The 15,046-nt window shown below is 34.3% G+C and overlaps 1 protein-coding gene across 3 annotated transcripts in view; it reads left to right on the top strand.

Moving 5' to 3' along the window:
* Nucleotides 1-4,168, top strand: part of LOC124449783 — an 86,786-nt gene extending 82,618 nt beyond the window's left edge. The window contains exons 25-28 of one of the 3 annotated variants that reach the window (XM_047000687.1): nt 403-522; nt 817-1,713; nt 2,106-2,383; nt 3,384-4,168. In XM_047000687.1, the coding sequence (XP_046856643.1) occupies nt 403-522; nt 817-1,713; nt 2,106-2,383; nt 3,384-3,680 (1,592 nt within the window). In that variant the 3' untranslated portion in view covers nt 3,681-4,168. Of the gene's footprint in view, nt 1-369; nt 523-816; nt 1,714-2,105; nt 2,384-3,383 lie in introns of all 3 variants that reach the window. The other 2 variants (XM_047000686.1, XM_047000688.1) reach the window with 2 other exon arrangements.
* The last annotated feature ends 10,878 nt before the right edge of the window (nt 4,169-15,046 follow it).

Here is a 15,046-nt window from a genome sequence, read left to right as displayed (position 1 = left end):
TTTTGCAACGGTAAAGAAAAAGTTGAATTGCTTAAGTTCTAATTTTTTGTTCTACCTACTTAAATTTTTAATATTTACCATTTATTCTTTGCCAGCAGAGACATTGAACAATAAATAGCTAAAACGAAGGACAGTTTTAACACGGACATTGTGTAATAAATTAATAATAGCTACAAACAAACTGAAAACATCAAAACTGCAGTTGTATTTCAATTCTGAAATATTTTTAACTTATAAAATTAGCTGTTTTTTTAGGATTTGAATTGAAATACACAATTTAGTGTGACAAAATATTTTGCTTTTTTTTCAGCGTTATTGATTTGCAAAATGTTCGATATCTTGAACCTAGTCAATCTTTTAAAATTTCAGCAATATTTCACAGTCCAGTTTTAAAAATTGTAGGTAATAATAATCATCATAAAGATGAAAGGAAAACAGAGGGAAACGAAACATCAGATTTCTCAAAGGAAAACAAGTCTGCTTTTGATGTTTCAGAAATGGATGTGGACAAGCTAAAGCAAGGTGAGCCAAAATTCTTTGAGTGTTGTAGAGTGTTGTTGACTCTGTTTGGTTCGCGTTGACTTGTTTCACTTTGTGAGAACAGGTCGCATGCTGTTATACAGTTTTGGAACTGCATTGTAGAGTAACTAGAGTAATTAAACTTCTACAAGAAATATAGTTTCCTAAATAATTCATATGGTTCATTACTCGTAACACAGTGGTATTCATGTTTGTTAGAATTTAATATTTCAAATTGCCTATTTTATATTATTTGTGATTGTTTTACAGAATTAGTATATATTTTCTGATTTTTAGGTGATCTAAGTAGCTTTCGTAAAGTGGAGAAATTAATAACTGCAGATGGTGGTGTTGTCGAATTGGATGACATTGAGCTGACTGTTGATGCAAATTGTGTAGCTCAACCAACGATGATAAAGTTAATTAAAGAGAATAATGGTATTTCTTTCTGGAATATACCGCTGCATTTGAATAGAGAGAATTCCCTGAAAGTTCTTTGTTCTCTGAAATGTCTTCCAAAGGGCATAATATTTCACAGTCCTGTTATTTTAAGCGTACGTGGTCATGAGACCGCATTGGTTGTGGAGAACACTTACGTTTTTTGTGGCTCGTACATGGACAACGTAGAGTCCATTACTTGGAACATAACAAGTGATGTCAACATTGATGTCGTAAGAAACTTGATTAGCATAAGTATTCCAGAAAGTGCTCTCTACATTTGCGTTGCTGGAAAGTCTTTGGACGAACATCGAGTCCTCAGTCATTTGAATCATTCTTTCAATTGTCGTGTTTTTGTATTTCATCGAAGGTTGCCGCAGTTAAAAAACAAAGTATTTGACTTATCTGTCGTATTCATCAGTGAATACACAATAAGCATTAGACAGATTAATGATCATTTGCAAGAAGGCTACACTAAAGGAGTGGAAGGAAATTTCATGTTTGTTAAGACAGATCGAAAACATCATTTAAATTTGGATATTCCTGGAACTAAGTTTCCAACATTTACATTTGAATTTAACGAGGAAGCTCTTGACAACGAAGGTCACGTAATTCATCATTTTATGGGAAGAAAAATACCATACCCTGCTAATGGATGGATGAAAATAACTCAAGTTGATACACTACACAGTGGTAATGAAAAAGTACTTTGGACTCTTAAGATTAATGAAGACCAGCAAATAGGGAATTTAAAAGGTAAAAAAGAGATCATTTTTGTTGGTCTTAGCACAATGTAACATAATGTTCAACATTCTTTTCTGGTAGGAAACTAATAAAGTTATGAGAAAAGTGAAATACTTGATTTTTGAGTGAAATAGTTGAGAAGACAGTAATATAATATGAAATGAACCTCATTTTTCTCCTAAGCTGATTATTAAATGTACATATAAAATATACCAACAGCTTACATTGACATTAGTGTTGACGAGAAAGAAAATTTCTTGAACTTTAGCAGAGTTTTGTTTATTAACAAAACAATACTAATCTGAAGAATTTTGCTATTGCCATAATTTTATTTACAACACTACGTTTATATTTGTGTTTAGAATGTTAGTGTTGTATGTATGTTGTTTGTTGATTCGTTTCAGTTGATCTTCGTTACACTAAACTAACAACAGAGGAAATCGAAAAAATTATTCAGAAAGCTGCAACTGATTGGAATACACTGGGTGGTCTTCTTGAAATACCTTTTGAGAAACGTGATGAAATTAATGTTAACCACAAAAGTTTTCCAAATCCCTCCGCAAAGGCTAAAAAGATTTTGGAGATCTTTAATGAACGAACAGATTTCGATCGACTTTTATTGAAGAAATATCTTGGAGAAATAAATCTTGATTTGGATGAAATTTTGACTCCCACAAATCAGGTATTTATTCAACATTTTGGCACACATTGTCACCATTTTTTTGCAGAGCAGTTCAACACTATGGCATTTGTTGTCAAAAATCATATAATGCAACACGATTAACTTAGCCTTTACAGCTAGGAATAGACGATGTTATTGAATGTTATGGGTGCATGTTTGCTTTTTATAATCAAATATATATATATATATAATTTGAACGTTGGAAGCAGTTACATGAGGTAAAATTTAAATTGCGGTGAAATGACGCGGTATTTCAGCCTTCACTGTAGTTTTATAGTTTACGTACTTCTAACAGTTGATTCGTATTATTCGTCAGTTCGTATTATTCGTCATGTGATTGTACGAAATGAAATTTTACTGCAAAATTAAATAAATTCATAAAAACCATCGTACACAACATGAACTCGTGCGAGCAATTTGATTTGCGACAGAAATTTGACTAAATTGAAACTAAAGATGGGGGACTTGAAGCTTTGTTAAAGTCGTATAAAAGAATGCATGTAAAAATCGCATGGATGATTTTATTATCCAATACAGCATTTTTTCTGTTGAACAATAATTTTTCACGCAAAGAACTACAAAGTATCTTACGTTAATTGTCATTTCTGTATTTGCCTTGTCGGGATTGTTGTGGTATAGTATTTTACATACTCAAAGTTTTGTACCTCATACCCACATGCAAGTTTTTTATCGATATACAATTCGAACTTGTTTTTTCCACAACTCGTCAATTTAATTCAGTAAAGTATGAACTAAGTCAGAGTAAAATAGGTGGTGTGCAACCATTTCCCCGTGATTGAGAGAACAATGGAATGTTCACCATGGTGCATGACATTACATTCTAAATAAGGGAAAACCTTTGTTAAAATCATCTAACATAACAGCTATGACGTAACTTGCACACCAACGATTTATCATTTTTCGCGTTAAGGCGCGCTAGATGAACGAAATTTATCTTCAGTGACAAATTTGCAATCCTTTTCATTTAAACTTTTCATAGACAAGCAGTAATGAAGATGTTTTAACTACTCGTGAAATATGTCAACTGAGTCGTCATATAGCAAGTTTCTGGGATGAATTGGCTTCCATGATGAATATGGAAAGTTACGAAATTAATAATGTGCAAACAGATACGAATTATGAAAATCAACAAATAAAGGCAGAGAAAATTTTGTCAATCTTGTCCAAAAAGTGGAAAACTGAATTTCGGAGCAAACTAGTGGAGACCTTAGAAAGCATGAACAAATTTTATTTGGCTGATTCGATTTTGAATTACGAGTGGAAACAGCTGCAATGAGGAGGAAGATTTTTCTTTTAAGTGTACAAATTCAAAACTTTTCTGAGAACATTGTGAGACTAAGTTCATATCAAATTAGCACCGTGTATTGGGCAATGCGTATGTATGGACATTTCTATATAATCATATCAACACCATTAAAACATTTTAGTTATAGCATCAACATATTTATTAGTTTTAAGATTTGTCGCTAAATTTCTTCATGTCATGTCTGTGGTATACTCAGGCCACGTTTACACTATAACAGATTACTATCGTAGCAGGTTAGATTTTCTTTGTATTAAAAGGCAGAAGGCAATGAAATTGTCCAACGTCAGAAATACAATCAAATAAACTAAATCTATCAACTTTATAAGCTGTTATTCTAATTTTACTGAAAGTTTGCATTGTAGGAGTAAAATATTTTGCTAGGTTTGCTATTAGCTATACTTTATATATATTTCTTAGTATTGAACTAGTACTTTGCTAAATAAAGTCATAAAGGTTAACGGATTTTAACATGAACATATCACACAGTGGAATTGGAGGCTATGAGCGTATGGGTCTGCAGACACCCACAGAATGTGCAAGTACTTGCTTGAACACTTATGTTATGAAGTCTAGGTTTTTACAGGTTTAACCAAATTTTCAACTTAATAAATGGACCTTTCACACTGACATGATGCAGTTTAAGAAAATACCACTGCTAAAATCCGTAATTTAACAGCTTCTTTAAACTACAATTATATTTTGCAGCCAGCCAAAACTTCTTTGAATGTGAAGTTGGAAGGTTCAATCAAAAATTGGGATGAAGTTGTCTCAGAGTAATCTCGAAGAGTGTAAATCTAATACTGACAATGGGAGTTAATTTCCTGCCTTTCATAGTAGCTAATCGCATGTAGAGTGTGCCATTTACAATTTGCAATCAGTTTCCAGCAAGATCGGTCATAGAAGGCTGAGTTCTGACAACCAGCCATAAAATTGCTAAAAGGGGGGTGTTTCCAGCTTCTTTCCATATTCTACCATGTTCAGCCTCACAAATAACCTATTTTCCAGAGGTTTCATGTTGGTATCATATTTTGTGTAATCTTTCAACAAGCTTCATTATGTGAGTTAGGTGCTGATTAATGTATTGTTTTCCGTTGAAAAGTTTTTATTTGATCTCTAAATATAAGCTCTTTAAATCTTGCAAATTTACACGTAACTAGTTTATAAAACAGGAAGTTATAAGTTTTTTTAGTCATTTTATAAGCCATTATTAAAATATCTGCACATGACAGTGAAAGTTATAATAGGGTTTCATCATTTGGCAATGTCGATATGCAGTAACACTTTCATGAACAAGCTATCAAATTGCATGAACTCAGACTTAGATATTCCACTGGAAATTAGGTATTTTGTACAATTTCTGGGTTAAATACGTTGGTAAAATGCCTCACCAAGTTCATCCACAAAGACAATAGGCTGCTTTAACACCCCAACCCCACCCACACAGTAGAGTTGGGTGGTGTAAAATGGGGCGATTTTCAGTTAATTGGCACAACGATAATACAGAGGATTGAAAAAAAAAACAAGAAAGAAAAGGTATCAAAGAGCTAGAAATCATGAAGTTTTTCTAAATTGTTTATTATCGTTCGAGTCGTTCGTAGTCAAATACTACCAAAACAACCTTACCATTCTTAACATTCCACTTTACCACAACCATCAATTTTGAACACCACCCCATTAAGAACTACTTTCAGATATAACATACATAGTAGGTACTTTAGATACACATTGAATAGTCAACAAATAATCTTGAATCGCTCACTAGCGCTTTCTCCATGAGGAAATCAGCCTATCTGACTCCCATCTACAATAAAGATTCATGGGAACCAGTAGAAAAAATAGACCCATTTTTTCATTGCTCCGTCTTTTCATGATTTCATGATGGTATATCCCACCTCATTAGCTCTTCCAAAGATTGTTTTCTTCACAATTGCTCCTGTGAGACCAGCTTTTATCTCATCTTAATATTTCTCAGAAATCATGTACCTCTTCATTTCAAAGTCCTAGGACTCCGTTCACTATGCGATGCTTAATTAAAAAGTGCTTGGTATGGCTAAACTGTACCTATTTCATATTGGTTTGCGGATTATTTAATTGCGACCGAGTTATAGTGGATGTTAAGACTTACGAAGTCTCCCGTGTCCACTGGAGCGCCAACAGGAAGAATTCTCGGACTTTCCTCTTTATCCTTTTACTTATTTCTTGGCCTACTTAGAAACTGAAACCACTTGTATGTCTAGGACCTCTCCCCCTCATCACCTTTTTCAGTGAATGTCTATCTCTTCAAAAGTCTTAGCGAAGTTTAGACATCAGAAGTAATCAGGACATCTTTGGCACCTTTTTTCGTCATGATTAGCGTGACGTCGTTTTTTTGCTGTAATATTCATATTCACAGAGGCTGTTCAAAAGTTTGTCTACATGGACTCAAGAGTAAGCAGATGTACAAATCGTGAGAGAGTTATTTCCATTTCAAACGTTGAACTTTTTACGAGCCGAGTGCATTTAAAACAAAAAATAATTAGGAATTTCATCTCATTTATTTTTGTCTTGAATGCATTCGGTGCATGCAAAGTTTGACGTTTGAAACTGTCTTAAAGTTCAATTTTAAATCTCTTAAATGACTTATTATATCGTTCCATAAATAAGAGATAGTTTCCTTTACAGTCAGTTGTAGTATATTTAAACTTTTTATGTAATAAACCATTAAACGGCACAAAAGTCAAAATTGCACTTTGTTTTAATCCTTCCATGAGCTTCGTTTCAAGTTTATAACTTCTAAACTTTGAAGGATTTCAAAGGTTTGCATTTTTTTGATGCATATGTAGCTACAAACATGATTATATATTGAGTTTATTGAGTTCAATGTCTAGGACCACCGCTTGGCAAAGTTGACAACTGATTGACGTTCTCGTCATCAATCTAATTATGTCAGCCAATTTTTGACTTGCAATCATTCCATGCAGATTTCCAAACAATATCGTTTGCCCACGTTCGTTGGTGCTTACAATAACATTGATAAAATAAATTCTTGATTTGCAGCCACTCTCTTGAGATTTACCAAACAATGTTTCTCGCACATGTCGGCTGGGGCCAATAACACTGATGAAATATTCGTTTGTATCAGACCACCAACATGGCTGAATTGCAGGTCAAGAATATGGCTACCAAATCAAGATTTTGAGCTGTTGTTTACTCAAGTAATTAAGTGTGCTCTTTTAATGATTTGTGATCACGAATTACGGTAAGTCAACCACACACCATTAAATATATTTTGACGATGATAAGCAAAACATTTGTGTCACAGTATAGGGAATATACAGAATAGCCACTCCATTGAATTTTTTCCTACCACGCATATATTTCTAAGTATGTAATTACCATAGTGGCAGCCAATCAATTGCTTTTTTTGACCAATAGTAATGATGTAATCTAATTAAATATAGAGCAGCCAGTTGCACACGAAGTGGACCTAACTGTATATTCCTATACTGTGTTTGTCTTTACTTTACATGTGTGAGTTACTTCTTTCAAGCTAATTTTAAATGCACCAAACTAACACTTAAATAAGGAACATCAAAAAAAACAGTCAGAAATTTTTTACAATGATTTTAGCTCATTGGAATGTATTGGATAGTCCTCTTGAAATACCGCTTTACTTCCTGATAAAATGTTGTTAAACCTAAAAGTTGTATAAATCCCTCTTCAGGGGCTAAAGGAATTTTGGAGATATTTAATGAACGCATGAAATTAGGTCGATATTTATTGAAAACATCCACGAGAGAAATATATCTTGATTTGGATTATTTCCAAAAAAAAAAAAATTGTTTAGCATTTATGAATATATTTATTCTTCAGTTCATTAAGGTTTCTGATTTTTTATCTATTCCAACTTATGTCAATTTTTCTCATCTAGTTTTCTTCCATTAGTAAAACTGGATTATCGATGGTTTTCTGAGAAGAAAATTTAGATCACAATTTAGTGTTACGTATCCCACATAGTTTAAGTCTAAAAAAACGTCCCAAATCGACGTAGCTACGTCGGAAATATGAATCAAAAAAGCTTTAGGCGAAATTCTAATTAAAAAGTTTTTTATTTCTTTTCAGTGCTTCTTTTATTTCCTCGAGAATTAATGACACCAAATGCTTTAGTTTACAATCACTTAATTAGGTATTTTTGCTGTCTGTAATTTTCTTTTTGTTTTAGATCGACTAGTGAAAGTAATTGATTATGATAAAGGTAGCTTTCAAGATTTCGATATGCATTGTGACTCTATTAGCCATGTGACATTTTCTCCGACCGGAGATAAACTGTTTTCCGTTGGTTTTTCGGATGTTGCTTTGTGGAAGGTGTTGATATAGAGAGACGTCCTTATTACACAATCTTGGCAAAACAATATAAAGTCGAAGGCTGGTGCGCTATAGTCTATGACCCGTCAATTTAAAAACTCGACATTTTATCAGCTTATTGAGAGCAATAGGGAGATATGCGTAAAATATAAAATGTATAATACATTCTTATTTATGAAAGGAAAGTAAAACCAGCAAAATTTTGTTTTGTTTGTTAAAGAGCAAAAGATTCTTGTTGTAAGAAAGAAGCATGGAATTCATGGCTTGAGAGAGACAGCAATATAATGGATGATTTTTGCCAATAGAAAAAAGCTTGCGTAGAAACAATGTTTTTTAAATGAAAGAGAACTATTTTAGTGCAGCCCTTGAAAAAATACTTTAATTGCTGGCGTCAGGGGGTGGGAGGCTAGTGCTAATCTGACTTAGCCCAAGTTGATAACAAGATTTATGATCGAGAACATGGACGCAGAATTGTGATAAGGAAATGAATTTGGTCCATACTTGGCACATAATGGTAATACCCATCATTACGCAATACGCGAATATAAAACGACGACATTTTTCCATGCTTTTTTTTGACACGTCTTCATTAATGCTCCGTTTACAATATACCGGATTGCTATCGCAGCAGGTTGAATAATCTTTATATTAAAAGGCAGTAAAATTGTTCAGCGTCTGAAACACGATCAAATAGACTAAATCTATCCGCTTAATAAGCTTTTACTCCGAACAGTTACCCCTTTTAAAGCAAATGAAGACGTTGTGATGAGCAAATCCGGTATAGTGCGAACGCAGCGAAAACGTTATTTTTTAAGGAGTAATAAATTTAAATACTCCGGTATACGAACAATGAATTCATATTAACCTCGTCTACGCTGTTTTAACCTCAGAAGAACCTTTTATAACGGTTCTCCCTGAACGCCATACTTTCTGTAAATATCAACCCTTTTACAAAATTTCCCAGAGGAAGAAAACTGGAGCAGCCGGAGTAAAAATGCAAGCAAAAGCTCACTAACTCATCTCACATTCGCAAGCTAATTTTATTTTGACCAGGGAACGATCTCGCAAAACAGCTGTAGAATGCATTGAGTTTACCTTAGTGCCACTGTAGGTGCTCACTCCGATGAAGTTGAGATAGATTCAGTTTATTGTTTTGTCAATCTTTACTGCTGACAAGGTCATTGAATTGTTTAATTAGGCGTAGAAAGGGAATGGGGTGGGGTGTGTAATTCAGATAATATATTAATTGATAAGAATGAATGCACGCAACGCACAGAACATGAATGGACCAGAAATTGACTAGAAGCACAAATATCAATGCTGTTAGATATAGTTATAAGACCGTCAACGATCAGATATAAGCTAAGATCAAGACTTAACTACAGATTTTACAAGAATTATCAAAGTTTGCCAATATCAAATTTTTTATATCCTTAAGTGCTAATGACATCGGCCTATACGGAACGTCTATTGTCCCCAATAATCCGTTTCTACAGCAATGGACTTGGGTTTACATTAATGAAGTTTCACTTAACTTCGTTTTTGACCGTGATATAGAGTGGTTTTTCTATAAAATATAATAAACTAAAATCTTACTGCATATTTCAAGGATATATATGGGAATACTAAAACTTATATCACGAAGTATATGGGTATTTTCCATAATCACACTGGTAATTGAATTTTAAATATTAATGCTGACTTCTGGGATACATGTTAGTGGAAAGAATAGATTCAGACGTCAGACCTTTTCTACCTCGTGGTCGTTAAATTCATTTAGTTTCATGTCGTCTTCATTGAAACGTGCTCTGACAATATTTATTCTGGTAAGTGTGAAGTTTAGCTGTTTTCATCGTGTTAAAGGGAAGTATAGCAAAGCTAAAACAATCAATACAACACAACAGCCTATTTTTTTTCGAGATAACTTAAAAATGACGCTTGTTCGTTGACAAATTTCTAGAGAATATTTTACCAATTGGATTTTAAACTATTCACCATTTCAAATGCTTTTATTTTAATGTGGAATGGGTGACTTGCGTAACGTTGAACGGGGGAATATTTTGCACTAAAAGTTTCCGCTTATTGACTTGTTTTATCTCCAAAACTCTGGAAAATTAGCTTCAGTTAAATAGTTGAGGGTAAAACGTCGAGCGCCAGGTATCTAAGAACGTGGCTTGATGATTTTCCGATTTTGAAGTAAACCATATCGCTGTCTATTCATGAATAAGAAAACAAAACGGAAAATTTGTCTTTTCACCATTCAATTCTCTATATTTGCCAGATATTTGCTTATTTTTAAAACAAAAATGGCGGACACAAGGCAATTTTACTTCCTGTGTCCAAACTCTTTCGCAAAATCATGCTTTCGAGAGGAGAATGGTAGCGATTTTGAAATAGAATCGATTTTTTTAGGTTTTGAAAAAGAGTTGCGCGATGTCTTCCAATTCATCTGATGATGAATCTGAACGTTCGTCATCTCCCAGCTTTCCTGAATATGAGATATGTATGAGCGAGGTATAAATAATAAAATATTTCAAGTATTGATCTTCTGGTGAGCTTTTCACATTACGATTAAAACATTCCTTTTTTTATTTAGAAACTAGACGGTATTCCACCATCGCATGTTGTCAACATTGAAACAAATATGGCGATACGTTGTTTGTGTTATTTACCATCAATGAAAAGTTTCTTGTACAGCTACAAGAGCGATACACTAGGACTTATAAGTGAAGATTTCAAATCTGATGTCAAGAATTTCATTGATATAAAATTTGAAAAGAGCTCGAAAAAAAAGTGTTAGGTTTTAACCCTGATACAAAATGGGCCGTCTCTTGGGACGGTTCTTTAATAGCTGCAAGTGCAGCACTCAATCATCGTCACAGATGCAATATTATCAATTTTGTTTTGATTATTTTTGCCATCCCAGATAATGAGGTTGGCAAGTTACCTAAACCGTTATATTGCATAAACTGTGTTGATGCTCGCATTTCTCAACTTATATTCTTCCCAGATGGAAGGAGAATTGCAGTAACTATTTGTTTGGATCCTGAATTTCCCCATTACTTGTACCGCTTTTGGTGTCGTGTGTATAAACTACCGGACGGTTTGTGGAACGTAGAAGATTCTTTAAAAGACGGACTCGACCAATTGATTGATCTTAATGTTGAATATAGTGGAGTTGATTGCATTCAGTTAGGTTGTCCTATACTTAATACGCATCTTGAGTTTAATGAGCGTGACGAGCAAGTGTTAAAAGAAAGACGTGAAAGTGGGAATGAAAGTGATGTTGAAGATTTTTTACATTTGCGGGCGGAGTATCGTGCTGATGGCTTTAGTTGTTTGGCTCTATCTCCTGATGTCAGCCGTCTTTTGGCAGGAAGCACTGATGGTGAACTGTTCTATTTTGACGCTGACAGTTTAAAACTACTACAACGTGTTCGTGTTTACGATTATTATTCAGCAGTTAGAAATTGCTGCTACAATCCTGCATTTGGCCGTGGGGAATTTGCAATATGTGATCGTTACGGGCTATTTTGTGTGTGGCGCGTTTTATATCTTTCTGACAATTCTGAAAATTTGCAATTTGCCTATCGAAAAAGGTTAGCTGTTCACCCAAAACATCACAATTACTTTGATTTGCTTAATGATATCTGTTACTCTCCTGACGGAAAACTTATTGCTGTTACCATAGCTTGTCCGATTGATTACATTGTTAAGACGTTCATTATTGGCTCGAGTTCTGGTCAAATTTGTTATACGTTGGATTGCGTTGATGATCCTGATCGACAGTGTCCGAAATCTAAGTGTCTGACCTCGTTCTTTGGTAATTTGTGTCAAGTTGCTTCAGTTACAAGTGTTCATCCTCGCGTTTTCTTCTGGAAGTTACCTGTTGTCTACGATTTAAAAACATTGTGTTTACTCACAATCAAAGCGCTTATCTCTTATAATAATGTTGAAAAACTCAACATACCTTTTTGTTTGAAAAAAGAGTTGAAGTATATTTATTCTTACTGTACTTGAGAATGTCATTTAATAACTATCGCCCGTTGGGCGTTCTATCACAACAGTGATGCTTAAAACCTGGACTTCTATTGGTTATAACTTGTAAACATGTGCATTTGAATCTATGTTGGCTAATTCATAACACGTGAGTGTATTCGAAAACTGGACTTCTTTTGTTAAAATTATGCAAATTTGGATAGATAAATGAAAAATTTATTCAAAGACGTTTAGCTACCTCATCAAATTACGTTAATTTCCAACTGGGGCATATGAAGTAGAAATTTTCAAAATGATAAAGTACACAAAAGTAATTTATAAAACACTTAAATACGTAAACACTTAATAACTAAATTATTAAGCGCTTAATATCCGAATGCGAGTTCTTTACAGAGAAATATCGGACAGAGGTCTTTTGTATCAGGTCTGATATTTCTCAGTAAAGTCCGAGAAAGTGAGGTTATTAAAAGCTTTATTATATGGCATTATTTAACTTGAAACGAAGCTTGCTTTTTTCTCGTCTTTGTTGTAGTTTTACCGGTTGGCTTTCAATTTTCATGTTTTTTGCCCATAAAAAATAAATCGTTTCGAATTGTATCGTCTGGATATTTAGTTAAACAGTTTTTTAAGTGTTTTTTCTTCGAGTCACATTCGTAAATAGTTTTTTATTTGCGTTTGGTTTGCGTTTTGCTGTTTTCATTACAAAGTTTCTTCACATTCGAGTGTAAAATTCTGCGTTTTGGACCGAGGTCTATTACAGGAGTATAATGGATCTCCAAAAATGTTTCTAAGCTTATCAAATCGTACCATTTAGCCGGAAGTCACGCTTGCCATGAAGTGACAAATATTTATATATTAAAATTAAATAATTTTGATAAACAAAAGCACTAAAATACAAATGAAAGATACTCTTTTATGACTAGACATAGTGTATATAAGTTTAATTCATTAACAGAAATGTAATATTCCTTTACTAATGTTTAATTTTCTTTATCAATCATTTTGAGCTGCAATTCTTGTTTTAAAGGAAGAAAAGGGATTTGCTCTCTCTAACATTAGTTCGAAAGGAATGCTTCATTATAAGACTTTTAGAACGTGAGTCTAGTAGACAAAGATAACTTTCAATATTCCGTAGATTTTAGGTAATTTTAATATGAACATAATAGCCCAACATAAGACTTTAAAAAGCCATCACAATAATAAAATAGAGAAGGATTTATTAATAACGTTTCGTCTTTAACTTAAATAAGACATCTTCAGATTATTTGAGTTAATTTATATACACGAGGTTTTAAATACAAGCATATATTAAAGGGTGTTAAATTACATGAGGGGAGTAGGAAGTTTAGATGACGGAATTAAGTGAGAATGGCGGTGTATTAAAGAAGGTGAAGGGGGATCGAGTTGCCTTGGGTGTTAAGAGAGGGTTTAAGTTTGGATATAAGAAGGCTTTCATGAATCATAAGGTCGTAATTGTCGGAGGAGGAAGAGAGAATTGAGAAATCATTAAAATCGGCAGAGTGAGATGTATTTCTTATATGAGAAAGAACTGCAGAAGGAGGTGGACATAAGAAAGGCTTCCCTGTTAAGGGAGAGATTCCCAAGTGTTCTGATATTCTGGTGTGTAAGTGACGCGTGGTTTGGCCCACATACAATGCAGAGCAGCATCGACACTTAAATGAGTATACAACACCTGATCTCAGGAGCTTGGGAACCCTATCTTTAAAAGGAAAGAATGAGGAGAGACGCCTGAAAGAAAGAAAAACAAAGCGAACGTTGATATGAGGAAAGGCAGCATTGCAGAGTCGAGTGATTTGAGTGCGAATCTGAAGACAGTGTAGGCCAGTGAAAGGGAGACAGAAGTCCATGATTTTCTTAATAGCAGTGTGAATAAGATCTTTGGGTTCAAATGTAATGTTGAGGAAGCGGTGAACATGATTGTTAAATATGTATGAAGGAAGTTGTTTAAGGTGAACAATTTTCTAACAACTTCTAGTTCGGTATGAAAGTGTTCATAGCTGGACAGAGGTTGAAAATTGTGTGAAGTAAAGAGGAGATCAAGGGCGTTTGTATTGAATGGGAATGAAACTATGGAAATTGGTGAAGAGACCAGTGAAAGTGGGTTTACGATACACGGAGGTGGAAAACTTGCCGTTTGAGCGTGTTATTTTACGTCAAGAAAGGGAGCGTGTTGTCTTTTCCAGGTCAGATGTAAAGGAGATGTTAAGATGTTGGTGGTTGAGATAGGTAAGGAAAAGAGGTATGTGATCCAATGATCGGAAGAGTAGAAAGCAATCATCAACGTAACGTTGGTAAAAGGGTTTGAAGGTGGAGGAACAGTTGTGAAGCCATGAATTCTCATTGAAGGCCATAAATATGTTCGCAAATACTGGGCCTAGGGGGCTGCCCATAGCCACACCATCAATCTGTTGATAAACTTGGCCGTTAAAGAAGAAATGACTGTTTTTGACGGAGAGGGAGAGAAGTTGAGTGAATTATGAACGGTCAAGGCCTTGAAAGGACGTGTTATTGGAGAAGATGTGATTAGTTATTATGGCGATTGTTTCATCAACTGGGATGTTGATGAACAATGATTTAACATAAAAGCTCACCATCACAACGTTATTGGCGTTAATGTCACTTTGTAAAAGATCTTGGACAAAAGAGAAAGAGTCCTTGATAACATGGGAGCTGGCGGAGATTGGTGTAAGGAAAGGAATAAAGAATTTGGCTAGCTTGTAGGAGTAGTGGTCAATACTAGATAAGACTGGTCTTAGAGGAATGGAGGATTTATGAATTTTAGGGAGTCCATATAGTATGCCGATACGTGTACCAGTGGGATAAAGTTCGTTGTATGTTTTTTCATTTATGCATTTTTCTGCCTTTAGTTTTCTCAGCAACGTCTTTACTTGATTCTCGTGTTTCAGTGTAATTTTGATGGCATCATCATTTAGAAGTTCGAATTTCGATGTGTCCGCTAGAATTTCCATCAC

The sequence above is a fragment of the Xenia sp. Carnegie-2017 genome, unplaced genomic scaffold (genome assembly GCF_021976095.1).
Source record: "Xenia sp. Carnegie-2017 unplaced genomic scaffold, XeniaSp_v1 HiC_scaffold_23, whole genome shotgun sequence".
Taxonomy (NCBI): Eukaryota; Metazoa; Cnidaria; class Anthozoa; order Malacalcyonacea; family Xeniidae; genus Xenia; species Xenia sp. Carnegie-2017.
This window is presented reverse-complemented; position numbering and strand designations above follow the sequence as displayed.